This window comes from Siniperca chuatsi, linkage group LG17 (assembly GCF_020085105.1).
Source record: "Siniperca chuatsi isolate FFG_IHB_CAS linkage group LG17, ASM2008510v1, whole genome shotgun sequence".
In the NCBI taxonomy this organism is placed as follows: domain Eukaryota; kingdom Metazoa; phylum Chordata; class Actinopteri; order Centrarchiformes; family Sinipercidae; genus Siniperca; species Siniperca chuatsi.
In genome coordinates, this window is record NC_058058.1 from 15,140,241 (window position 1) to 15,167,425 (window position 27,185).

The following is a 27,185-nucleotide window of genomic DNA, read 5'->3' on the forward strand; positions in this document are numbered from 1 at the left end:
TAAAGAAATACAGTACAATTTTATCCAGTGTGGTGAGCTTATTCTTCCAAATTTCCCGTAAGCCTTAATTGAAACCCCTTTTTCTAAATTGCAGTGGTTACTTATGATTTTAATGTGCAATTTATTCTAATTCTCTGGCACCACAGAAACTAAAAGAGCAGGTATACGTGTTTGTATTAAACCTCAGCGAGCACCACACTAGCTCTAGTCTGGCTGACAATCAGTATTTGATTTAAGAGTCTATCATCCAAAGCATGACTCAAATGCCTTCTTAACCCCACATTGTAACACAATTAATCATCTAATTAAGAAGTTGACAATATTTAAAGGGGATACCTCGTGCACGAGTGCAGTGATTACCATAACTGGAACACTCCACAATGGATTTCAATATTGCAGAGGAACTCTAACATGACAATTTTTTCCTTCTATGAGTGTGAGGAAGACCAATGTCTGACTGCATTGCCAACAAACCAACCTGGAGGAGCAGCACTGAGCCCCAGACACAAAATCAACTCTCCGTGGGGAGCAGCTTGGTCATTATGCCTTACAGCCGGCTCTTGAACACCCCGCTGAGCCATTTACTTCACAGCCAACATCTCCTCCGTTTACTGATCTGTTGCTCTGTGCCATACCGCTGCACTACCTCCACAGAACCATACAGCCTCACAGGGTCTAAACAAACCCTGTCTGGTGCTGCAGGACCAACAATTGCTACTTTGGAGGAAACTGGAATTTGACAGCTGGGTCTGAACTTTCAACTTTTGCTCCCTGGACAACCGTGGAAGCGTGTTGACCCAGACAGATGGTGCTTGTGCCACAGCTCCCCTCTGCCCACTCTTTTGTCTACCCACTAGAGCCAGAGAAACACAGATCCTAAGAGCAGCTTTTACATGTCTTGTGGCGTAGGAGTGGCAACCTTTAGAAGTGCAATACTTGGCCCAGGTTTAAGATGCAGGGTTTGTTGTTTACCACATGGTCAAACACAACAACAAGCAGGTCTGTGGATGGGTAAGTCAAAATGGGGCAAATACTAAGTTTTTTTGAACCAGTAGATTATCAGATTCCTGTAAATAAATGCCATATTAATGTAGACTGTACAATAGCTTACCCGCCGTAAAATGGCGAAAGTCCTTTTTACACATTTTTTATTTTTTTTTACAGATTAAGGAAACAGATATAGCCTAATGTGTCGATTAGTGTGCTTTAGAGGTGCCGGAAGACAAATTGTTTTGCCTTTGTACAGAACCAGGCTAGTTGTTTCCCCTGTTTCCAGTCTTTATGTTAAACTAAGCTAACCGGTTGCTGGCTCCGCAGCTTACCATGCAGCCGTGAGAGTTCTCATCTAACGTTTAGCAAGAAAGCAAAGAAGTGTATTTCCCAAAATGTTGAACTATTCTTTTAATCAATTCTCCCACTTTGTCTCCTGTCATAGAAGTAATGTTGTTTTGGTAATATATTTTACCATATATTTTATGGTAATATGTTTCCTCAGTATTTCTTTTTATTTGACTTAATAAACTTTATTTACAGCGCTTATTTGAATGCAAACATTAAAAAGTACTTTGTACTTTGTTTGACGTATACAGACTGCAGTTGTATTTTACATTTTATTTTCCAGTTGAGTTCCTTCCTTCATTTCTGTTGGTGCAGCCTCATTACCCATGACCACCTTTGTTTTAAGAATTTAATTAAAGTGCAAAGGTCAAAATGCTGCATCATGCCAAGAGTTTATTATAATCTTTTTCTATGAGAACAGCAAGCAAAGCTGCTCTAACATGGCATGCACAGCTCTGCTTTGTACCTTTGTACTCTCTCCAGGTAGCAGAGAACGAAAAATTCCCTGGATGCCAAGTAAGGCTTTTGTGTTACTGACATATGTTTATGTGTGCATGTGCGCGTGCCTACCATGAAGTCGACGGAGGAGGTGAGAGACAGAGAGGCGGTGGAGTGAGTAACCGTGAACGTATTGTGAGATAACGAAAGAAAGATGACAAAAAGTGAAGGAGAAAAGGCAGCGAAGGCTGGCGAGGGAATGAGCCAGGGAGTTAAGGGGCCAGAGGAGGTCTGGATTCAGACAGCCTGTGGCGAATTGAGCATCCCACACACAGATGTTCACAATCATTACTCCAGACAATTAATAATAATAATAATGACTGCAGTGACAGCTGGGTGAATCAGGAGGAGGTGATTGATTGGATGATAATTCTCTGAATTGGCCTGTGGAATTATTTACTTTGGATTGGCTGCGGGATGCAGAAGCAAAAAATATCTAACTAATCGATCCAGTTTGGTGTCAGTTGGCCGATGAAAGACAACTGACACCTTTAAGAAGATAGTCTGAGAGGTTGTAGAAAGTTGAAAAAGCAGCTATCACACAGCAGCTGACCTGATGGAGTGCATTAAGACTTCAACCACTGAGAAAGTTTAAAATAACCATCATTCAGTTCACATCAGCATTGAATCTCATCAGTGATCACACAAATGTAGTCACGACTATAAATAGTTTACAGTTGTTTCATTTTCACATGAGTCAGAAAACAAGAGAAAACAAAACAACAACCCTCAGACAAAATGTAAGAGTCTGATTGAGGTACATCTACAGTAAACCATAAACCTACTGAAGCAACAGTACACCCTCTCTATGTACATATGCCTATAGGCTTCCAAAATCAACTTCCTTTAAAATATAAGTTTACCAAAGTGAGCTACACATTGCTTGAGGCTGCAGTGTAGTAAACCTCATCAGAAAGACAGATAATAAAGTCAAACAGAACATTCCTGCTTTGATTTAGCTCAGAGAATGAGGCTGGAGGGGATGACGGGGGGCGGGTTAAAGGTTTATCTGTACTCTTAAGTGATAAATAGTTGGAAAAAAGTCTTCCGAAGCTTTGTTTTTTAGGAAAATACCTGAGTACAGACCAAGGAAAGATTGTTTTTGCGTGCGGTTACGTAGCAAAGGAGGATGAAATGGGCTTAGGTGCAGTGTCTGAATGTAGAGTTATGGGTTCGGAAGGAGGTGATGCCTGACTGCGTTTCGGCGTGTCTACATTTCTGTCAGCGTCAGGGTGAACACGTTACCAAGGAGCTGAAAAGACTGAAATGCATCTCATTTAATAAGTCTGTTGGAACAAAGATGTATCTTAGATGATAAACACCATATTACGTTAAAAAGATATTGCACTCATTTATTGAATAAAATGCATGTTTTGGAGCATTGAATTGGTGTTATTTTCACCAATGATGCTATGAAGATGCATTCATACTCAGAAAGGTAATGAATTTTCTGGAATCAAATATGAGTATCCACAGCTATTGTTTATTGGAAAATAATAAACATCTTCAGTCAAGCATGCTCTGATTGCCATTCATACTATGCATGTCTGCACACACAAACACACACAGTTATAGTCATCATGGAAGTTCACCATGATGCGTCTTTCTTATATCTATACTGAATTAAACTGTCCATTTTAAGAGGGACTTTCTTGATTGTCATAAATTATCAGCATCTATAAAACGTGTTTATTACTGGAGGAATCAAGCAGTAGTGCAACAAACATGTTGTAAAAAGTTGTACTTCTGTGATGGCTATATCTGCGCATGCACACACACATTCACACACACACATTCATCAGAAAACGCTGCTTTCGCTCATTAGCTGCTTTGTACTTCCTCCATCCCCACCTGCCTCAAGGTTTTGGCACCAGCAAATGATCTTCAGTCCTGGTCCATGACACCCACAGTATCTGTTGTTATGTGGAGTACAGTGAGTGCTGTCTTATATCACATCTTGTTCAGGTCTCAGGTCTGCTTTTAGCTGTAGTTCAGAGCTGACTGAGATGTCGACGGGGTCAGTAGGGGGAAAACAGAACCGGTGTGTGTGATGAACAGATGGGTCCAGGGGCCGGATGCAGCAGCGCCTGGGGGAGGCACTGACTCTGAAACAGGGCGGGGCTTGGGTTTGAAGCAGGGCGGAGAGGGAAAGAAGGCAGAGTTGCCATGGCAGCAGCAGCGGCAACAGAGAGTTGACGCTGTAGGAGAGACGAGGCCAGAGGTTTGGCCAGGTCTTGGTTTGTCCGTAGAGCCAGACGAATCTGAGGAGGAAACAGACAAACAAAACTGCAGACAAGGAGATAACGTCTTAGAAGCACAAGTTGTCCCAGTTACTGTCAAACAATCTTATCATGAATCTGCTCTCCCTTCTAACGCAATATGCCTTTTTGTTCCTTTTACAGCATCACTGGATAAAAACAATTCAGACATAAGATTCTTCAGTTCATATCACTGACGATTTGTCTCATTGGAAGTAGGGAGTGGAACTTCCTGGAGGAGGCTCTGGAGAATCAACTTGTGTACACAAACACAATGATGAGTGATGAGAGTAACAGCAGAGTACTCACTGCCTGGAAACTCTGGTGACGCTGGGTGGGAGTGTAGGGGCTGAACTTAGGCTTGGCTGGTTTACCTGCTGCTCTATCCTTGTGTCTCCTGCTGCTGATGTGCTGCAGCGGAGGAGAGATAACATAAACACAGAGAAAAATAAAGCCAGACAAACGCAGGCAGCAGCAAAAAGACACAACAAAGAAAGAGGTCAGTCTTTGCTTGGAAATTTGAATAATCAGTGAAGAGGAAATGAAAGGAAGCACAATCAAAGTTCCTATTTTGACAATTCGGGCAGAATGTTGATATTTTGTTGGCTCTGATTTTGAGATTCAAAATATTCATGAGGGGCGGGTTTGGAAGTCTTCCTGATTTGATTGACAAGCACAAACAGATGGCTACGGCCAGCGAGGCACACAATCAGCGGTGAACTGCTAAATATTCATGAGCACCTGGCCAAAGTTAACTTTTCAACAGTCAGTTATGAAGACCAACACTGTGCATTCATATCACGAACAGAGATGCTAACATCATATTCAGATGCTCGCTGAAATACATGAGGCTTAGTAGCTTTGTGCTCATTATCTTGAGGGATCTGTGATTTTAACTCACCTGCAGCGACAGGTGTGAGAATAAAACATGCAAGGTCCTGAATTGCCTTTTCTGTACTGCATGATGGATAAAGTGATGATGGCTCTGTTGATGTTGAACTGTGTGAGTGGCAAATCTTTGTGACAGCTGACCTTTTCATGGCTGTACATTCATAAGAGGAACAGACCAGTAAGAAGTGCAATGAGCCAGTTTCTCGTGTCACCCACCCAGTGTTCACACTGCTCGAGCAACATAGCAACTATTAGTGTACATACACACACATTAGAAACTATGTACATTTACTCAAGTATTGTACAATTTTGAGGCACTTTTATGTTTACTTGAGTACTTGCATGCTATTTTATAGTTCTACTTAACTACATTTCAGAGGTAAATATTGTACTTTTTCCAATTACAGCACATTATTAAAGATTAAACCAGAGGTTCCCAGACTCTTTGGCTTTTGACAAAAAAAAGCAGCGTCTACTTCGGGCCCCTTATCATGTTTCGGATGTCTATGAGTTGTTAGCAGTTCCACCAAGTGAGTTCCCCTTTAGACTTCTCACATGGTTTCATTTAAATAACTGTTCTAGGCCCAAAAAAGTCAAATTATCCAGTAAGTAAAGATTAGAGGAAAGTCTAAAAAAAAAAAGAATAATAATAATCAAATCACATCTACTTCGTGTACCAGATCTTCTTTGTTTCCTTTATTCCTCTCCCATTAATAATCTCTTGACCCCTCAGATTTATTTTGTGACACTTTTGTGCGGGCCCAACCCCTAGAATGGGGTCACTGAACACTGGCCTAAACTACATAAAGTATATTTAAAGTATATAAAGTAGTTCAAACTAGCATCACCTCGACGAGCTATAACCGTAAAATGCTGCTTACATTACACACTGATGCATCGGTATTAACAAACTCATAATATCAGATATAATAATATCTCTGTCACAGGGGATAATTTTTTGCTTGTATTTTTTACTTTGTATTTTTACTTTTGATACTTACATACATTTAGCTGCTAATACTTTTGTACTTTTATTATAATGAAGTATTTTTAAACTGTTGCATTGGTACTTTTACTTAAGTGAAGGATGTGAATACTTTCTCCACCACTGTACCACCACATTGTCCCCATGGTGAAACATTTGTCAGACAAGAACATAACTTTTTTCACAAAGAATTGTGTCTTCTGTCCTAAGCTCTACAAATACAGGCACATAATAACAAAAATTAACGACATTTTATTAAAAAGTATAGCCCTTAAATCATCCAGAGCATTAAAACATGAAACAGGCTTCAGTCTCACCTAAATCACATATCAAACAAAGCCTTTTCTCTTCATGGAGATCATTAAACATACATGACAGTGTACAGTACCTAACAGTGCACATCACACACAGATCTGTGACTTTTGGTTCAGTTCTGTTTCACACAAGGCTCTACGCTGTAGTTGCTTTTCATGAGAACATGTTTGTAATTTAGGTTTATGCCAAACAGACCACGTTTTCTTATGCATGAGGTGCAATTTGCGCTGAGTTTTGAAAAATACACAATAAATGATCCAGGGGCATCCATGCATAACATTCCAGTTAAAAATATTTCTAGTGATCTGCTGTTCACGCATAGTCTGTTCCAAAGCAGGATCATCTAAAATGTATGTCCAACATTTGGAGGTTCCCATCCCATATCTCCTCTGATGCCTAAACTTAGCTCTGTAATGGACTGTGTTTCTGTGTTAATCAGTATAACAACTTTTCAGCAACTAACCTGCTTGAGCTGAGTCTCTGAGTTGACATGCACATCGCAGATCTTACAGTGGAAAGTTTTGTTCTGGAGTCCAGTTGACGACTCAGGCGGTGCGGCCAACTTGGCCTTGACCCCCGTCCTCGGGAAGGACTTGATGGCTCCATCACCACTCCTTGCCTCCAGCATTGTCTTGTGCTTCGTGCCTGAGCAGATATAAAGTCACGTCAGAGTGTCAACAGAGTGTTAAACATAGCAGGCTAAACTCTATGACAGCTGTGCCTTCAGTTTCTCACCGCTGTTGTGGGCCTGCAGCTGGGAGGCAGAGTTGACGGCCACCTTGCAGAGGGAACAGTAGAGAAGACGTATAGCTTTCTGTTCTTCTGTTTCCTCCTCTGGAGCCACCTCCACCTCTCCATCTCTGTGTGTGTCTTTCTCTGGTGTCCTCATTCTGGGTGACAGGGAGGGGTCAGAGGGTGCTTTCTCGGTTTCAGAGGGGCCACCGCTCGATGGTGCCGCCTCTGAGGTAGGGTTTGGGGCTGAGGGTTCTGAAGAAATAGAGCGATACCACATTAATGAGACAGCAGTAGCAAGTAGTGTAAGAAACAAAAATATTGTAAGAAAGCAAAGAGAAAGAGTATAGAAAGCAAGGAAGAGAGATGGAGACCGAGACAGTCAGATGATAAGAAGACAAACATCTTTCCACTTCTATGAAATTCTTGAACTCTTACTACTTACAATAAGAAGCACCAATATTGTGACATGCCCAGAGACAGAGATAAAAAAAAACCCTCACCAGGCCACAAGTGATTATGATCTCTATCAACCTCTCTAATCGCACTAATAATCAGTGATTTCCCCTAGGATCGGCCTCAGAACTTAAACGAACAGTTTTGTGTAGAGATGATTTAGCTCTATTATCTCTTGTGAGAGTGACTTGAAGAGGTTCCCTGGAGGAGCGCATGCTGATTTAAGGATTCACTCTTTGCTAATAACAATGATTAGCTCTGCCTAGCTGAGTGGGTGTCTTATTTGTTTCCATTGATTCCCCACTCTTACAAGCCCCCCCTTGCTGTTTGCTGAGGTAATCTTCAGAGAGCTGTCCTACCGTCTCATCCATTTTGTTGAAACTAACTCCAAACTGGAAATGATCAATCATTCTTTCTCTCATGTCGGCAATGTCAAATACAATTCTTCAATCATTTTGGTCTTTAGCTTGCAGTAAAATGTATTATTCATCCTCATCATTCCTTGACGCCCACACACATGCAAAAGCAGCACATCAGGGACTGGCACACACATATACTCATGTTGGAAAGCAGTCAGTGGTTCGACACACCTCCACACTTATGTTGAATATGTTATACGAAGCATTTTCAATGTGTTTTTGATGTCAGGAGGCCAATGAGGAGGTCAGTAAATGCAGACATGAAGAAGGAAGATAATGCTCAACCTTTAATCTCTTCACTGTGAAACCTAAAGCAGCAGGAGGTTTATCACATCAAAGAGTTAAAGTCGTGACTGGGAAAAGAAAGTTTGAGTCGTAGATTTATATATCTAATGCTGTCATACATTTGATGTCTACACACACACACACACACACACACACACAGGGGAAGTATGCGTGCCTGCAGAGACACACACCTCCTGATGTTGTGTCAGAGCTGGAGGGCTGTGAGCAGGGTGACGAGAGGCTCTGCGATGTGGTTTCCTTGGCGACTGGTTCAGAGGTCCTGATCTTTGAATCTGGGGCGTCCATAGCTTTCAGCCTTTTCGCGTGTTTGGTGCCACTATAATGGGAAGAAGCCTGCACCTGTGTACACAACAGCAAACATGAAGGTATGAACTCACTGGACACAATTATTTAGTTATGTGAACCTGACAATGTTATGTTAATATTTTAAGCCACAATACATGACTTGAATGTGAATAAAAATGTAGCTCCAGCATAAACTTGTAGAGGCTTCTATCACTCACACATTGATTGACAGATGTTTTAATATACAGACTAACACCGGCAACAAGTAAATAAAAGTTTGTAATGTTCCTGATGTAAATGCTTGCTTACATTGTTTGCAATTGTAAATATTGGAGTAAATCTGGTCTTTACATTTACATATTCTTTCTGTTTTCCTTGAATTTTTTTCTGACAATGATTCCTGTGCTACTACACTTTTCTTGTTAGAAATAGGAGTGGTGACATTGCATTGCAGTTCAGCACATAATAGTGCTTGTTTATGAATCATTCTATAATGAGCACAATAAAAAAAAAAGTATTCTCTACAAAGGGCATTAGAGGTGTGAACATTTCACCCAATTATTACATGAGGCAGCTAACCCCTCAGAACCAGTAAAACAGCCAAGTAACAAGGGCAGGTCTCCTCAGCCGTTCAACTGTCATGCAAGGGTGTGTGTGAGAAATAAAGCACCCTGAAAGAAAAAATATTTAAAATGTGTGTTTCCCACAGGACAACACCCACCTCAGAGTTGAACCTCAGTCGGCAGACTCCACAGGAACTGGCCTTCCTCTTCAGCGGTGAGGTTAGCCTGAAGCCTGGGCCAATTAGAGCTTTATGGACGTGATCCATCTGCAACAAAGGAGAAACATAATGTTAAGGTCACGACTGGTTTAGGGTTGTGAAACACAAGATTGAGTAGGTAGTGAAAGTGATCAGCTAAGGTGTAAATGGACTGCAGTCTGCGAGCTAATATGCTCCTTTCAAGAAAACACAGATTTATAATATCTCAGGTTAGAGGTGGGGGCCATAAGAAGGAGTTGAAAGGGGGGAGTACTAGTTTCTCATGCATGTAACACATACACATGTTCATACATCATCCACTAGGGACAACAGTACACTGTAAAGAGTGTGTAAATGACATGCCCTGCGCTCTAGAGAGGCTAAACCTTGACTAACCCCAACTGTTTTAAAGTGACGCTCCACCTTAAATATTTTGACCACAAAAAACTCAACCCCTGTATGTTTCAAAGATGGCTGTCAAAGGCAGAACAGAGGCTGTGGTCTGCCTGGATTTCCCTTGGATCAATTTATTCTAATAGTAACATGTTTCAATATCAAAATATTCATTCAGTATGCTCAGCATGTTCCAAACACCCAGATTTTTGAAAACACTGCTTTCATCTCAATTTTCTGTCGAGCTTGCGAGCATTAGTTTGTTCACTGGTTAGAGCGTCCTGCTCGTCCAACTAATTAATCCTAGCTAACTAATTGTCTAGCCTGATGCTGTACTTCATAAACAAAATGCAGCATAACTGAATTGCAGTATATGGGCAACGATGGACAGCCGAGAAGTAGATACGCAGCAATACAGATTTGAAAAAGCTACTATGAATGTTCTTAGAATTTTATTTTCCACACAAAAACATGTAAATATGTGAATCCAGTGTGACCACCATGAATCCCACCTGACCACAGCCTCTGCTCTCCATGATGGAGCTGACAATAAACATTTTACAAGCCACCTTTCAAACCTACAGGGGTGAGTGCTTCATGCTGAAAACCTAGCCACACCCAGCCCTTTTCCCACCCATGACACAGATCCTGCTGATGATCTTCCCACACGGACCGTCAGAAATGAGGGTGGGGTTTAGGAACATTCCTCGCAAGGTGCCATCCACTTTTAAAATAATGCATTTTACCATTCAGAGGAAACAAAGTTGTATAGTTTTGAAATCATGTGTGATGTTCTGTAACATGAACACACAAAAAACAACTAACTAAGGAGGAAATTATGGACCAGTCACCTCCAGACTAGGTTTCTTTATGAGAATAAGAAACAGGCAGTAAACCTCTCTTTGTCTTTGCATGTGTGCGTCTGTGTGCACAATAACTATACAAATATCTGACCACACAGCGCTGTACACCTCTGGACATTACCTACTGGAATGTTTAATGAGCGCATATACTCAGCGCAATAAAACCCAACTGGCCTATGTGGAGCAAAACAAACCTTATTACCTGTGATGAAATGTAGGGAGCCATATAAGCAGCCACAACCAGGGAGGCTTTATGGAAATCTGGCTGGAGGTGACGTAAAACGTTATGTGTTATTATGGGTCAGCCAACTTGTTCTGTAAGTCCTGGGAACATATAGCACCGCACTGGAGATTGTGCTTGTTTCTTTAGTGCCAAAGATGAATTCTTTTCTCTTCAAACATTACGTACGCAAAAGAATCTGTCTGTAAGTGTGTGTTTGTGTGTGTGTGTGTGTGTGTGTGTGTGTGTGTGTGTGTGTGTGTGTGTGTGTGTGTGTGTGTGTCTTGCTCATTTTCTTTGATCATCACTCTAGGCGGCTGCACTGGAATGCATCTCTACAGTCACTGGTCTCTTATCTCTCCCTGTTTCCCTGTAGCTGTTTGTGTATATAAAACTCAAACAAACATAAAAACAAATATAGTTATTTTGCAAATAATGAAATTTTAAAAATTAAGAAATCATTCATTCAATGTCTGTAATAACCATGACATGGAAATATATACAGGGGAAGGATAAGTGTATATTCATGGCCACATTAATGTTAAACATTTATGAGAATGTGAGCACAGTTTTTTGAACATTTGGACTGAACATTTTAACATTGGTGAAAAGCCCGTCTCCCTCCCTCCTCAGCCCCTGCATCGGCATCTGACCTTCCATCTCACATTCCTCACTTCACCCCCCCATCTGCTCCCCTCTGAACTCTCTGCCTCTCCCTTCGTCTCTGTCTGATCAAAGTCACCGTCCTACCTCCCACTGGACTCACTCTCTTAACCTTCACTCCCATTCCGCACTCTGGGGTGGACTAGCACCTGCGGCAAAGTCATTTTGCCCTTCTTACTGATTACCTCTTCTTTCTTTCTTCTGTACACACACACATACACACTACATCATGTGCTGAATCAAATCAGTCTCCTTCCTCTTATCCACTACTACATCTATCCAGGCTGCTTATTGTGGCATTAAAAGCAATACAAGCAGTAAATCCAGTGATTGATACACTAAATAAAAGACATGACATCCACCACATAGCTTCAGTATCAACCAGTATATTCTGTCTCACCTCCTCACACTCAGCGATGGTGGTGTGTCAAACAAGCTCAGCTCCATGGAGTGAGTTATGTCTGAAACATATGGCCAAGTGAAGTAAAGCAGACTTTTACCTGGAGCACAGTCAAAAGCCTCAACATTTAAAATGATGAATGTTCCTTACATTGTGTACCAGAGTGACATCAAATGATGAATAAGCTGCTGCTTTTGGTTCTTTGTCATTTAAATTACACTTTTGTTTCCATTAAAAAAAAAAAAAAAAAAAACAGCTGTCGAACTACAAGCCAGACCAGCCAGTGAAGTTCCAGTTTACAGTGCTGGAGCCCTGACTCACGACAAACATCCACACACATGCGTGCAAATCCTGTAACCATGACAACCCACATGTGGGCACCAAACAAACTCCTGTGCAGTGCTTTACAGAGGCCAACACACATAGCACCTACATTCACAAGAAAATGCAGGCTTATACACACACACACACACACCAAAAAACCCACACATAAAAACACACATTCCAGGAGAAAACGCAGCCAGCTACAGTTCAGCTGTGTGCCCACTTACTGAACACCCACAGGTTCAAATCAGAGGAGGGAGAAGATTCCCTTTACACTATGGTGAGCTATCTATCCAGTTTGCAGATGAAATATATGTGAGACAAAACTTTATTATGTTTCTTTCTATTAGTTGTTTTTCACATCTACAGCTACCATAGGTTTCCGTTAAACAATATTTAAATTTGAACCTCAAAAGCAACTGAGGAACATATTATCCTGACCTCAAAGGTGTCATTTAGTTAATAAACACAGCAGAGCTGAAACAAAAAGCTGTCAATTGATGGACAGAAAATTAATCAGAAACTGTTTCGATACTCAACCATTCCAGTCTTTATTTTTTTAATCCTCTGGTTCCTCTTTCTCCAATGTGGGGATTTACTGCTTTTCTTATATGATAGGAATCTGGATATTTTGGGGTTTTGGACTGTTGTTATATAAAACAAGACATTGAATAAGTTACGTTGGGCTCTGAGAAATTATATATATTTTATAGGCAAAATGATTATTCGAGAAAATAATCAGCAGGTTAATTGATAACAAAAATAATTGCCAGTTGCAGCCATAAAGTCTACAGAGGTGGCAGAAGGGACTTTTACAACTTAGATTTCAAAGAAAAAGTTAAGTTAAAAGTTAAAACCCATAAATCTCCAAAATAACACCCAACCAATAGCAGGCATTTAAAGGTCTGTGACTCTTTACAGGGCTGACAATGTTCATGCAACTGCAGAAGTGTTGGAAATGGAATAAAATGAAAGAAATGAGAGAGTTATAAATATGTGAGAGGGGATGTGACTCAGCAGGGAGAAGGTGATGCGAGTTATTTGACATCTTTCAACCTGTGGTAAATTGTAAGTGAAACAGCTTTTCTGACTTGAGTAGGAAGGTCATCCACGATGAGGAAGCCAAGAGAAGTTAAAGTTAGAAATTTGACCAAAAATGGTAGTGTTTTGAGTTTGATTGTTTGTGGTAAAGGAGAAAGAGAAAACAAAGAAAGAGAGCAGGGGTTGAAAACTCTGAAAGAAAGAAAGAGTGCGAGGTAAGAGGGTGAAAGATGGGGAAGATGACAGCAGGAGACAAAGTGGAAAATACAAGAGAAGAGAGCTGAAGTGAAGAGGGTGAAGAGCAAAGCAGGGATGGATGAGAAGGCTGGAGAGAGGAGGAGAGTGAGGTGAAATGGAGGGAGCCAAGACCTGATGTCTCCTCAGGTGGCAGAAAGGCTTTTTGACAAAGAGGGAGAGGTTACCTCTCTCTCTCTCTCTCTCTCTCTCTCTCTACACTAACAGTCCAGCAAATGCAGACACACAATCCTCTCTTTCTTTTAAACCCTCAATTTGTCTCTCTATATCGCTATTCTACACATCTAAGAGCACATCGCAGTTTAGAGATGCGTACTTCATTTCAAGTTTAGGTTTTGTAATGGGTTTGGTATTAGCGAAAGTGTGAGGACAAAAAAACACATCATGTTTTCTTGGCTTCAAGTGCTGGAGACAAAAACACACAATAAAGGAGACACTTCTGGCATCGAGGTGTTAGAAACAGTTTTCATATTGTCGGTAAATACACCTCAGCTATATGCAGTCGAGCTACATTACTTTACCACATTGATTCCGGCCAGAAGAATGATTTCATACATCATATAGCCTAGTATATTAAGACATACAGCACGATTCCCCTGTAAACCTGATGTCAGCCCTCAGCCATGCCTGACACATCAACTCTCTTCGGGGCTCAGACTTGGCCGGCTTTAGTTCTCTCCACCTTCACCCATCACAAACACCGGGGCAGACAGCTCTAAGAAAAGCTGTGTGAGGAATACCAAGGCATCAGCTCCACCCCCCTGGTTGTGTGGAAATGTCACAGCTCTCTGCATCAGAGGTGATATATTTGGAAAGGTGTGGGCAGATCGCTCATTCATCTGTGTATTGAAAAATAACTCCACGCAGGCAGACTATTCCATGAAATAAACTCCTCCACTTGCAGCAGAAAGCGGCGTGATAAAAGTGAAAGATTGGGGTTTTGATTTTTTTTTTAAAAAGGTAGGAGAGTACAGTTGGTGAGAGCATGGTTGCCAGGACAACTACAATGACTGACAGTACTCACATCAGTGAATCCAGGCAGCAGGTGGAAGGGGAGGAGGGCCTTCGCGTCTGGGGAGGGCTGGGTCCTGCCCAGCGTGGGACGGGCCAGCGGCGGCAGAGCGCTGTGACACACATTACCTAGGAGACAGCACGTCGGGGAAGAGACAGGTGGAGAGATAAACATATGGAGGAATGACTCAATAGAGATGACGTGATTCTTTTTAGAAATAATATGATGATGATGGAAGCAAATACACCACAGAGAACTAGATGAAGACATTTTGTGCTCAAAGTTTTTGTGCTCAGAAACTTGTCTGATTGTATAGTTTGTTTAAGATTGTCAGAACAACGTGTTCATTTCCTTCAGTTTTTTCCTCTCTTTCATTGTACCTCTAATATGTAGGATGCTTTTTATCCATTTGTCAGTTTTTAGTTGAGTCAGGAGCTAACCCAAGCACATTTACATTACTATTGTTAAATGCCAATGTTGATTAATGTGCTTTGTTCCTTATACATAAACACATTTTGGTGTCATGAATGAACAAAACATATTCTCTAGCCTATTAGACAACTCCTAACTGGAAAAACATGAATGATGTTTGATCTAAGCAGAACTCTTACTGGGTTTCACTCATCGATATTGGCAGTGATTGAAACAAGGTAAAGGTTCGGTCAGATCAAACATCACTTTATCTTATGTTGGTTTGAAACACCCACTCATCCACATTGGCAGTGAAGTAAACGGTGGAAATGGACAAGCAGAGGTGGATTTCTGAGGTACTTAAGTATTTCCATTGTGTCCTGCTTGTGTCCTATCTCTACTTCACTACATTTGAGAGTGCAATATTATTTGCAGATTAAAAATTTTATATACAAAACATATCATTTATAAAATGATACATTGTTATAGATTAAACAAGTAAAAGCTGTTTACACATTAATCCATCAGTAATGATAATCTAATATTATAACACTGATAGTTGCCATTCTGCATAATCTGTTCATTTACTTTTGATACTTTAGTACATTTTGCTGATAATAATATTGTACATTTACTTTATAATTTATTAGGGCTGCAACTAATGATTATTTTCATTATTGATTAATATACCAATCATTTAAAATGTCACAAAATTGTCAAAAGATATTCTCAGTTTCCAATCAAACATTTAGCTTTGTCTGACCAACAGTCAGACAACCCAAACTCTACTATCATAGAGGACAAAGAAAGCCAGCAAATGTTTACATTTGAGAAGCTGGAACCAGTACATTTTTGCTTAAAAATGACTTAAATCATGAAACAACTGTCAGAAGTGCTGCTTAAAAAAATTTCTGACGCTGGACTAATTGACTTATTGTTTCAGCTGTAGAACTGATAATGGGTATTTACACCTGTTTTCCTGAATGAACATGAAGAGCTTCACTTAATATGAAAGCTTATCATACTTGACATGCGGTTAAGTGAGAGCTTTCTTTAATTATAGGACCTTCAGGCTGTGTCAGGTCTACTCATGGGGCCAAATGTGCTTTTACACGCCCAATACACTTCGGGGGGGCCACTGAAGGTTAATCAGATACAGGTGCAGAACTACAGCTACAGCTATGGGCAGGGTGCACACACACACACACACACACACACACACACACACAGGCAAACAATCACCCATATCACATTATTACAAAACACATTATTAGATCAAAATTAAACTCACACACTTGCAACCTGACACACACACACACAAATATTTCCGGTTCAATGAGGCCATTACTAAAAAAGCTGCGCGATAAGCGTCTTGTTTGTGTTGCTAAGTCCTGATTATGGAAGCTTGTTTTCTAGTTTGCATGTTCTCTGAGCTTGATTACAGTTTGATTCAGGACCAGCCCACATGTGTAATCATCACAATCAAAATCACAACACACCCATCCGCTCTGCCATTAGTCTGATTGTCTTTAACCAGCTGAAGTCACGTGTGTATGTTTGTGTGTGCACATAATGTTGAGTATTTGCTGCCCTGGATACGTGCATGCTCTTGATAGTTTACACGCACAAATTACTGTTTTTTCGGGGGGGGGGGGGTTACAGTTACACACATTTCTCAATGCTGACTTCACTTTTTCAAAACTCTTCACACAGTCAGGACAACAGTGTGTGCGGACTAAACTGTGGATCACTTTTCACTGCTTTGACACAAGATGCATTCACTGACCACATCTTTCAAATTTCATGATTTCTCATTCAAACTCAACCCCCACCAAAACTCTGTATTTACACTCCATTTTACACATGTTAACACGCTATTTTAAAAACTGTTAAATGTACAAACCTAACATAACACTAAATTACTGTGATTTATACTGCAATGTGTTACATTCTGCAACATTGAAAATCTAAAAAAAATGTAATAAAAATAGAGAAGACCAGCTCAGCTGATTCCCATTTTAGCAGAGCACCTATATATTATGGTTTTCAATTTCATGCCATGCATAAACTGTAAAAAGGCAGATCTTTGGAATGAGTTTTTCTCAGTGAACATGGACCCAGCGAGACACAGAGAGACTCCACAGAGGAATTCTTGTCCTCATGGAGGTGGAAAGTTTCTGGCCTGGTTGTAATGGAATTTTGGTTTATGCAAAAATAAAATAAAATAAAAGCTACTTTAAAGACATTAGTGATACACATTGCAATTCGACCTGTTGTTCGTGTTAAGTCAAAGTATTCTGGTACAGGAGTTGTGAGATGAACTGTTGTGCTGAGCTTCATGTTGGTAAAGAGAATTGTGTGAAGAGTTTTGATTAAAAAAATGAACTCAGTAGGAGAAATGCTGTAACCAGTTGTAAAAAACAAAACAAAGTCTAATGTTTGTGAGGAAATAACATTACAGCAGGTTAAACATAATGATAGAGAATATTTAAACCTGCAACAACCTCAGCTGCTGCAGACTCAAAACTGCAAAGCTGAAAAGAGAAAGAAATCAAACAAATAGGCTTAACATGTATGGGCTTGTCAACACTTAGCTACTTCGTGGTGTTTCAGATACTGTAGATGTCCAAAATAGACAGACAGGATGTCTGTCTCATCTGTCTGTCAGTGTACTTTCCTTGCGCAGACCCTTTCTTTTTATCTCCTTTAGTCCACAAGTTGATAGTGGGTTAATTGCTGCTCTGCCAGCGCGGATCGCAGTCAGGTGCGCCCTGCCGTCTGGGCACAAATGAATTAGGATTTTTAAAACAACATTATTTTGTTTCAAGGAACACGGCAATAAAATGTAGTCCGAACAACCTCTATCACAGCATGTTGCTCATCACGGTCACACACACAAAAAAATGCAGATTAGTTAAAAAAAGAAGACGCTCGCGGCCGTTGCCCTGGTTACCCGGTGTTTTGGATTGAGACACCATAACAGACCAGTTTGGTGTGCACATAAGCGCGCAGGTTTCTGTGGTTATTTGGCAACAGTCTGGTGCTTATTGCACAGAATGTAACCAGCGGTTACACCAGCGGTAACCATTGCGGTTTGACAGTTAGAGACTGCATATATATATATATATATATATATATATATATATATATATATATATATATATGCTGTCTTCAGATGGCTGTAAAGAGCGCCAACAGCTAAAAGGAAAGGCCCTCAGTACAGACTTGTGAATCTTTATTCTGTCTGGCTGGAACAAAAGGCCATGATCGGAATAAAACTTTTTTTGTGTGTGCGTGTGATCACGTCGGCTGGTTGAGGATTGTAAAATGAAAGTGGAAAGACGAACAAAACACGAATAAAAGGATTCTGCGTGATTTCTGAAAGGTTTATATGGATATGACTTTACCGAATAAAGTGACCAAAATATTCCCCCGCTGGATTGGCCACACCCTCTGCCATTCAACCCCCTGCTCAGACACCAAAACAGGTCAACGAGTCAGTCACGTCAGGATACTTAAACCATATCAATGTTAATCCTTAAAATGTACCATATTTTTCACACTTGAACCACAACAGAATAATGCATCTACAAGCACTTGAACAGAAACTGTTAAAATTATTTTTTATCAGAGATTATTTAAAAAGGTAAAATAATATTTTCACTGTTTCACTCTAGCAAGCAGGGCCAGACTGCACACCAACCCCCACCCATGTGCTTTTGTGAGAAACGACAAAATATTTTATGAGCTACAAGAAACACGTGGACGAGATGACACACACGACGTGAAATGGTAAGTAGCCTGAAAATGCGATTGGTCATCGTTATATATCATTCCCATCACTTGCATGTAATAATCTAAAGCAATAATAATGTGTTTTACTTTGTTCATGCAGAGTGTTTTTCCTATAGTTTATAATCCTGTAAAAAATATCTATAGTTTATGGCATTCAGCGGTATAAGCATGTATATAACAATTCATAGTAAAGAGTCTCTGTTTTTGGGAGCTATTCTGCTTCATTATATTTGTATATTATCGCTCTTGTTATTGAAGAATTCGCCCTGTGTGCTAATTTTCATGAGGATTACTGTAAAGTCAAGCGCAATACGCTCTAAACTAAAATCTAAAGACCATGATCTAGGTTTTTAATTCTAAGAGATGCACTGAATAAGCAGCACTATCACTGCCTCCGTCTATTCCACTGAGCAGGTGACTGACTTCACAAAGCTCACATCCATTTCAACATAGCAACAAGTGACTCCGCTGCGTTATTATCAACACACAAAAAACTCTTTTGAGATTAAAAGCACAACGCGTCGTTTACATACCAAAATACATGGCGGCACCGAGTGAAATCCGATTGTTCAGTGTGAGATAAAAGTATCTTTCATCTCCAGGCAGAGATCAGGCGTTGCGTCTTCTCCTCCACAGTCCGTCTTTCCTCTCTCTCTCCTGCGGCGCCGATGCTGCTCCTTCCCATCTGGATTCCCTCCTCCTCCTCCCTACCCGCCCCCTCCTCCTCCTCCTCCTCCTCATCTCTTTACGATTCGTGCACAAGTCTGCCCCTGTATCTACATCTCCAAGAAATCTGTTTTTAATTCAGTAAATAGACGGAAACGACCTTAATGAGTGTACAGTACCACCCTGGATTAGTGAAACCCTCAATGCCAACATACACAGAGCAAGAAGCACATTTGGGTTTGATACAGTGTGCAACTCAATAGAACAGAAAGGAGGGAATCTTTTCTTTAACAAAGTTACTTATGCAGTTTTTAAGACAATATCATAAACAAAACTGCATGCTTTAAAAGAATGAGGGGAAATCCTTCCCCTCCAGGCCACAGTGTGACTCCTGTCTGCGGGCTTCCCTCCTGGGCTGCTGTCTTTGGAAGTAGCCCCGTGTTCCTCTTATGCTTCTGTAAATGGTTTCCCATCCTCTTTCCTCTCAGGTCCATGGTATTTTTAGATGCATCCCAGAGCTTTCACTACGTAGAGAGGAAACTACACACGACACACAATGCACAGTCCAGCTAAAATGCATTTATGCAGGCCTATGCATATGCATGCACTCACTCACACTGAAAATGACTCTAGTATGTTCATGCCTGTCTTTCTGTCTTGCACACACACTCGCACACATCCGTAGAGAGTTAAGATGCACTGTATCTCTTGGCAGTGACTTTGGTTCAACTTTCTTGTCCTCAAGCCCAAGCATGTTTCTGCCCCCACCCCCCCACCCACCCCACCCCCACCCCACCCCCACGTCAGGAAAGTGGACAACAACATGTGTTTTCCCACAATCTACAACTCCAGGGAGATTCAGCTCACGAAAGCCATCAGTTCAACAACTGTTGTCCTGAAAATGCGAAAACACTGCCTCTGTGTGCTTGAACTAACAAGTATTTTAATTAGTGGTGGACATAAAATGGGAACATATTTCTGATTAGAAAGTGCAGCCCTCACTACAAGCACCTACGCAACAAAACCATAGAGTGAAATATGCAGGAAGGCCCCACTCAGGGTCATTCAGTGAAATAATTCAGTGGAACAAAATAGTATGTGAAGCGCATCTATAACAATAACCATGGTATCTTCATGCTCAGGACTTATCTCCTGGCTGAGCCATGTCATCTGGACTGGACTGTACCTCCGTCCACAAGCCACATGGAACAAAAGCTGAGGAGGAGAAAAATACACATATGGAAATATCTACTAATTTAACGCCCCTTTTGTCACTTACTGTATTGCCAGACGTTTTGTTTTCCTCTGAGAAAGAGCAGAGCACTTTTAGGGGCCGGGTGGTATTATTGCCTTTTTCCCCTCCCTTGGAAGGAGCAGCTGAAAAGTTTTTCTCGGAGTCACACGGTTGGAAGCTCAGGGTTTCATATTCTAGTTGTAGCCAAGTGTCTTCTTTCCTCAAGTGTAATAATTGTGCCAAGGTAAGAAATCACCATCGAAGTGGTGGTGTGAAACTTTGTTCTGATGAGTAAAATGTTGGACCAGGGTCAGTGGATTTGTGGTCAGCGCAGCTACATGACACCAGGCAGAAGTCCAGTCTTATGACTGTGGATAAAAGACTTCAATACGCTAATGTGACTAAAAAAAAGTTGCCGTTCACTGACTAAAACATGGTCTGCCTTCTGCTCTCCAGATCTCATCACTTAAGCACAAATGTACACTCAGCAGAAAGCTCACCTGTCACACCAGGGATAATATGTTAATGACAATCCTATTTTACACTGTTTCTGGTCTCAGGTTCCAGCTGAAAGCGGCACTCAAATAATAGCTAGCTGCATCACTTGACACCTGCAGCCGTTTAGCATCACAGACAAACACTGTGGCTGTCATAGCAACTGAGGTATGTAATATTATGTTAAGTGAACCGATGCAGAGGCTCTCGGCTCTGTTTGTCGCTGGCAACCTGTTTAATTGCATGCCGGAAAGGAATCTTGTGACCCCAGCTGGGCCTTGAATGCGGACGGCCAAGCACAACAGGCTCCCTTATGAAATTAGAGACTTTTAAAGAAGTTCATTGACTAGAGTGTATATGGGGAGGTGATGCAGCTAAACACAACAAGGCACACAGTTTTGACAACTGTTTTTTAAACAGGTTTTAATCTCACAAGCTAAACTGAGACTAAACAGCTCAAGTCTTCAAGCAGGAGTGATAAAGACACTCTTAACATTTTATCTGCAACCACCTCCAGGCAATAATCCACCTCTCAGCTCGTTCTCAGCTCCCTCTCCCTCTCCTCTCTCTCTCTCTCTCTCTCTCTCTCTCTCTCTCTCTCTCTCTCTTTAATGCGCATTTTAGGGAGTAGAGAGTCTGAACACACAGCTACCCATCAGCTCACCCTTTGATTGGTCGCCATAACAACATCACCATGGTAATCAGCGTGCATTGACTTTGATCCTATTTATGTGTTGATGTCAGCTGACGTGGAAACCTTAAAATGTGTGCTCTCTGCTGACATGCACTGACAGATGCAGGATGGACGGAGGAATGTCAGCTGTCACACACTCCTGTGTTTTGGACTTTGGTTTTGTTTTTGTGTTTGCATGCACAGATGCTGGGATGAGCGTGCACCCACACACGGCACCTCACCCACTTTGGGACAATAGCAACAAATCACAAATCTGGCTGTCAGTGACAGGGGTACGTTCAAGACCTTTGTATTTTAACATAATCTTATAAAATACCTCACATATCATTGCTGTCCAATGAATACCCTGTACGTCCAAATTTGGTTGGGATTATAGGTTGAGAAAATTTTAAACTCTAATCTTAAACTAAATAGACCACTTAAAAACCATTGGATTAGCTGCAAAAATGCTTTTTCTTATCTCTTACCATTTTGAAGATACATGTTTTTCACAGGACAGCAATGATATGCAAAAATACCACAAAATAGCCCTTTGTGTGTGTGTGACAGGAATATTTTGGGTCTGAGAGACTTTGAGTTAAAATCACACAGAGAGAAACAGATAAATAAAAGACGAGAGTACAGATGTTTTTTGAGATCTTGTGTGTATTTGAATGAAAGTTTGTAGGGTCTTGTGTCAGTCACTGGCAATCACACATATAAACAAGAAAACAAACACAGGAAGTGGAAATAAACAGCAGAAAAACAGCTCTGTAAAGCCTGGCAGCAAGTCGGAAAAAATCAGGAATCTGTGAAGTCAGGAATCGGAGAGGGGAGGAGAAACACCAAGACTACAGAGATTATGGATTCCATAAGTATGAGTTTTATAAAAGATCCATGCTCCATGGGGTCAAAGGTCACAATTATACCCATACAGATGTGATGCTGCAACTGTGAATTCTTGGCGGACAAGATTCCCCCACAAAGTGCTGGAGGAAGAGGTCTCGTAAATGAAGATAAACAGCTCCATGTTGGGGTCAACGGAGCCATGCCGCTCATCACTTTAGCATATATGAGTCCTGCTTTCAGACACACTTTTTACAGGCTACACATGTCAAGTAGCATGTGGGTAATAGCCACCACATGTATGTGCTAAATCCAAGTCTTTCCAACCACTGTGAGAGCTTTACCTTTAAGGCGAGGTCAGAAAGGCGTCCACACACGCAGATCCAGGAGGAATTTGCGAGAATCTGTAAAGTGGTAGAAGAAAATCTAACTGTCCTCATCCTAACAAAGAACAGAGAGCTTGTAATTTTTTGTCATCATTTTTGCAAACATAAGACTTACCTCTAGGCTCAGGACAGTGGGAGATTTACAGATGTCATGACCAGGCTTTCAACCTGTGCAGCCTGTTCAGCCTGCATGGATTATTACACCAGATGTTTTTACTCAGCCCATAAAATATCTTCATTCACAGGAAATAATTAAACATTTACTGGTGCAGAGCCTTCCCTATCATATTTTCATAAGAGAAACTTAATAAAAGCATTTGTGGTCATTTCACTGTAGCAAAATGATCTCTGGCAGAAAAATCTTGCTTGGGGACACCACACACACGCACACGCACACGCACACACACACGCACACACACACACACACACACACACACACACACACACACACACACACACACACACCACAGTAAAGGCTCCTTATGCACATCTGTGAGCCAGAGATAGAGCACTATCTGTCCAGAATGTCATTAACTACCACTGCTGTAGATTTATATTCTCTCAGTCATGCCATATGAGCCTGTCCAATTACATCCATAGTCTGGAGATCATCTGCATAGACACACACACAAAACCACAAGGTATGTGAATTAATTTAATATTTGCGAGAAAAGTGTAAATTAATTCCCTACTTCATGGACAGGCTGATTAGCTTGTCAAGAGGTCATCACAGGTTGCTACCATGGCGACAACACTGCAGCGCCACATGGGCTTAATATCATGATCATTAATGGAATGAACAGTGGGACTAGATGGCAGTATGAGTTGTACTGGAGTTAATAAGGAAATGAGAGAGGGAACAAATGCATTGCACTAAGCAGTACTGATGCCTGAAAGTCAATTTACAGCATCAGCACTGCCATCTACAGGCCGAGAAGAGACAGAACACCTTCAACTGATAGTAAAGCATTTCCCAGCTAAAATGTGCCTCATCTTGACCAGCTCCAACAATAAATGCTGCTTACATGTTAATGCATCAGTAAAAAAATCCCAGTAAAATAGTGTAATATATACAATAGTATTATACTCTGAAAGGGGACATTCTACATAATGAGTACTGATACTTTGATAATTTAACTATATTTTGCCAATAAAACTGCACTTTTACTTAAGCGAGATTTCGCAGGACTTTTTACTGGTAACAGAGTAGTTTTACATTGGGATATCACCACTTTTACTTAAGAAAAGGTTTTGAGTTCTTCCACCACCCTCTTCATTTCCCATCAGCCCTCTCTCCTGTTCCCTCATCTAGTTTAGATAATGTGTCCAATGCAGATAATAAATTCACGTCTTTGTGAGGTAATTACATGCAGAGAGAATAACATAAATAATTTATTCCAAATGAATCATCATGCGTTCCTTTATAAAATCAGTCAAATTTTACAAAACCTCTTTAAAAACATGAAAATAAATGCACAGCTATCTATAGTAAAAAGCTCCAATTAGACACCACAAAAATATACTGTATAAAACAGATTTTCCTCAATATTTTCATCTCTTAATCTATTGTTTTGGTGTTATATACTATACAGCTTTTATATTTTAAGAGGCTTGTACATTGACAGCTCTAGTGTCAAGCAGGTACCTCGCTCTTCAAAATGGGTGTGAACAAAGTCATGCTTAAGCTCGAACAACAGTCAAACGTGATGTGGGTTCAACGTGGACAGAGCAGATCTTTACAGGGCAGCAGTCTGTTAGTTTCTCTTGCAGCAGCTTCTGTGCTCCTCCTGCGCCTCACCGGTGGGTCCAATGGGGCTGGACAGGGTTACAGCGCTGATGGAGCCACGGGTCACCTCTCTGCTGGCCACCTTCCTATGGATCGCTGGAGAAAATGAAGACACATCAGTAAGTTAATTCAAAGAACCCAGATTAACTGAGGATGTGAGTTTGGACACACTGACTGAGCTCCTGTACCTGTGAGGACTTCACTGAAAGCAGCTTCGACGTTGGTGGAGTCCAACGCTGATGTCTCCATATACATGAGACCTCTCTTCTCTGGGTTGGAGAGCAAGGAAGGCAAAGATCACAATCAACAAACACTGACATATTCAAGGTGCAAAATGTACAATACTGAGCATTAAATACACTTTTCATGAAAAACACAGTCATATAAAGCGGGGACATCATGACCACACATTCAAAAATAAAGATAATACTTCTTGACAGACCTGCAAAGTCCTTGGCCTCCTCTGTGGGCACGGTCCTGAGGGTCTCCAGGTCTCTCTTGTTTCCCACCAGCATGACCACGATGTGAGGATCTGCATGGTCGTACAGCTCCTTCAACCACCGCTCTGCGCTCTCATAGGTCAGGTGCTTGCTAATGTCGTAGACCAACAGTGCTCCAACTGCTCCCCTGTAATACCTGAATCCACCAGGTGAGAGAGACCCAACATACATGAGTTAGATTTTATATTAAAACTGGAAACTGTTAAAGTTGTAAAATGTCTGAAGTCTGTCAAGGAGGTGTGACTATATATATATATATATACACACATTTATATATATATATATACACACATTTATATATATATATATACACACATTTATATATATATATACACACATTTATATATATATATACACACATTTATATATATATATATATATATATATATATATATACATACATATGTATGTATATATGTGTGTGTGTGTGTACTCACGCTGAGGTTATAGCCCTGTAGCGTTCCAGCCCCGCTGTGTCCCAGATTTGGGCTTTAATGGTGAAGTTGTCCAGCTGAACAGTCCGCGTGCTGAACTCGACACCGATGGTGGTACGACTGTCTTGATTGAACTCATTCTTAGTGAAGCGAGCCAGAAGGTTGCTCTTTCCTACACCAGACTCCCCTATCAAAACCACTAAACGGGCACAGACAGGAGAAGTCAAAATCCCTTCATTCACATTATCTGATTACCACATTAGGACTTTTTAATGGTTGTTTTATAACACAAGTCAAAAAATATAACTGTTAATTGGTCAAAACTTTTACTTTCTGTAATGAATCAGATATCCTTTCTGTCCTCTAACACGTGTAGACTATCTGTCACCCTCACGAGACACCAGACACAGTGACATCTCATAAACCTGGCAGATCTATCTGTGGCTGACTTTACTTTGGAATGAGTGGAATGGAAAATCATAGGCGGTTTATTTTAATCAGGGAAATACGCATGCAAACCACATAACAGTCTCTTAGTGAAGCAGGAAATGTAAGATCATGTTTGACAGGTCAAAGGTCAAATGGACACAAAGCTATCTTTTCCTGCTTTACTTCCTTCTCTCTCTTATTCAGGGATTGGAGCAGGCAGTTAGTTGCACCTGGCGGCTTAAACATCAACAGAAGTAATACACGCACTATATATGCTTTACCTCTTTTTACACAATCACAGCTCAAGTAAACAAAACTCACCCTTGAAGACAAAATTGTATGAATCGTCAGACCCCATGCTGCATTCAGTAGCGAAGGGTTCCTGTTTCAGTTAGTAAAGATCCTGAAGCCAGTTTCAATATTAGTCCCAAAGCAGAGTAAAAAACAGGCAGAAAGAAAAACAAACACAGCCTCACTCCTCTTCCTCTCTGTTCTCCAGTGTGGAGAGAGAGAGAGTAAAGGTGAAAATGGAGGAGAAAAACAGGTTCAGCTGCACCTACCAGCTTCCTTCTATATCTGTGGATAGGGGTAACAGGCAGGAGTCCTGTGGCCTGCCAATCCCTCATCAGCTGACACCCAAGGTAGAGCCGTGTGTGTGTGTGTGTGTGTGTAGGGGGGGTTGAGCGGGTGGAACAGGTAGAACGACTTGCAGCAGTCATCAGGAGCAGACTCCACCCTCTCCTATTCTCGCCTTTCATTCTGTTCATTTGAATGACAATAAACCTCTCCCAACAGGTGGATCTGTGTACCAGATCACGACACCATTTTGCCACCTGTCTGATGCCAACAGTACAGGGATGTGGGCACAGACCGTGGTTTGGCCTCGTGTACTTATTTTCATGTTTGATTTTAATTGTACATGTAATAATTTTAATGCTTTGTGGAATGCAGCCCAAAAACATTTATATGAATATTATACAGTTGCAAGCAGTAAATTCAGAGTTTAGGCTCACATGGTAATATTAAAAGGTTGTCAGTTTTTTCCAGGATAAGATACTACATCATGGTTATATTGACTCATTCAACCTATGACAATAGTTTTATATAAATGGGAAA

At 40.9% G+C, this 27,185-nt stretch overlaps 2 protein-coding genes and 1 long non-coding RNA gene across 6 annotated transcripts; 1 reads left to right on the plus strand and 2 right to left on the minus strand.

The window, feature by feature from the left end:
- Nucleotides 1-3,299: 3,299 nt before the first annotated feature.
- On the minus strand, nt 3,300-20,907 carry LOC122864825 (zinc finger protein 385D-like). Of its 2 annotated transcripts, none has more exons than XM_044172515.1 (8): nt 20,566-20,907; nt 14,427-14,542; nt 9,205-9,312; nt 8,369-8,537; nt 7,021-7,272; nt 6,749-6,930; nt 4,404-4,505; nt 3,300-4,097 (listed from the first exon to the last, which is right to left on the minus strand). In XM_044172515.1, exons 3-8 carry the CDS (start codon nt 9,310-9,312, stop codon nt 3,855-3,857), a joined length of 1,056 nt encoding a protein of 351 aa, XP_044028450.1. In that variant the 5' UTR covers nt 14,427-14,542; nt 20,566-20,907; the 3' UTR covers nt 3,300-3,854. The 2 variants fall into 2 exon arrangements, with proteins under 2 accessions (XP_044028450.1, XP_044028449.1); XM_044172514.1 differs by lacking the exon at nt 20,566-20,907 and adding an exon at nt 19,154-19,318.
- On the plus strand, nt 17,995-24,446 carry LOC122864830. Of its 2 annotated transcripts, XR_006375308.1 has the most exons (3): nt 17,995-18,617; nt 21,081-21,183; nt 21,640-24,446. It is a non-coding gene; the product is annotated as an uncharacterized LOC122864830 (long non-coding RNA). The 2 variants fall into 2 exon arrangements; XR_006375309.1 differs by lacking the exon at nt 21,081-21,183.
- Nucleotides 24,300-26,738, minus strand: LOC122864829 (ras-related protein Rab-25-like). 2 transcript variants are annotated; one of them, XM_044172529.1, is made up of 6 exons: nt 26,630-26,738; nt 26,391-26,472; nt 25,644-25,839; nt 25,149-25,342; nt 24,895-24,975; nt 24,300-24,802 (listed from the first exon to the last, which is right to left on the minus strand). In XM_044172529.1, exons 2-6 carry the CDS (start codon nt 26,425-26,427, stop codon nt 24,675-24,677), a joined length of 636 nt encoding a protein of 211 aa, XP_044028464.1. In that variant the 5' UTR covers nt 26,428-26,472; nt 26,630-26,738; the 3' UTR covers nt 24,300-24,674. The 2 variants fall into 2 exon arrangements, with proteins under 2 accessions (XP_044028464.1, XP_044028463.1); XM_044172528.1 differs by having other exon boundaries at nt 26,391-26,691.
- Between the last annotated feature and the right edge of the window lie 447 nt (nt 26,739-27,185).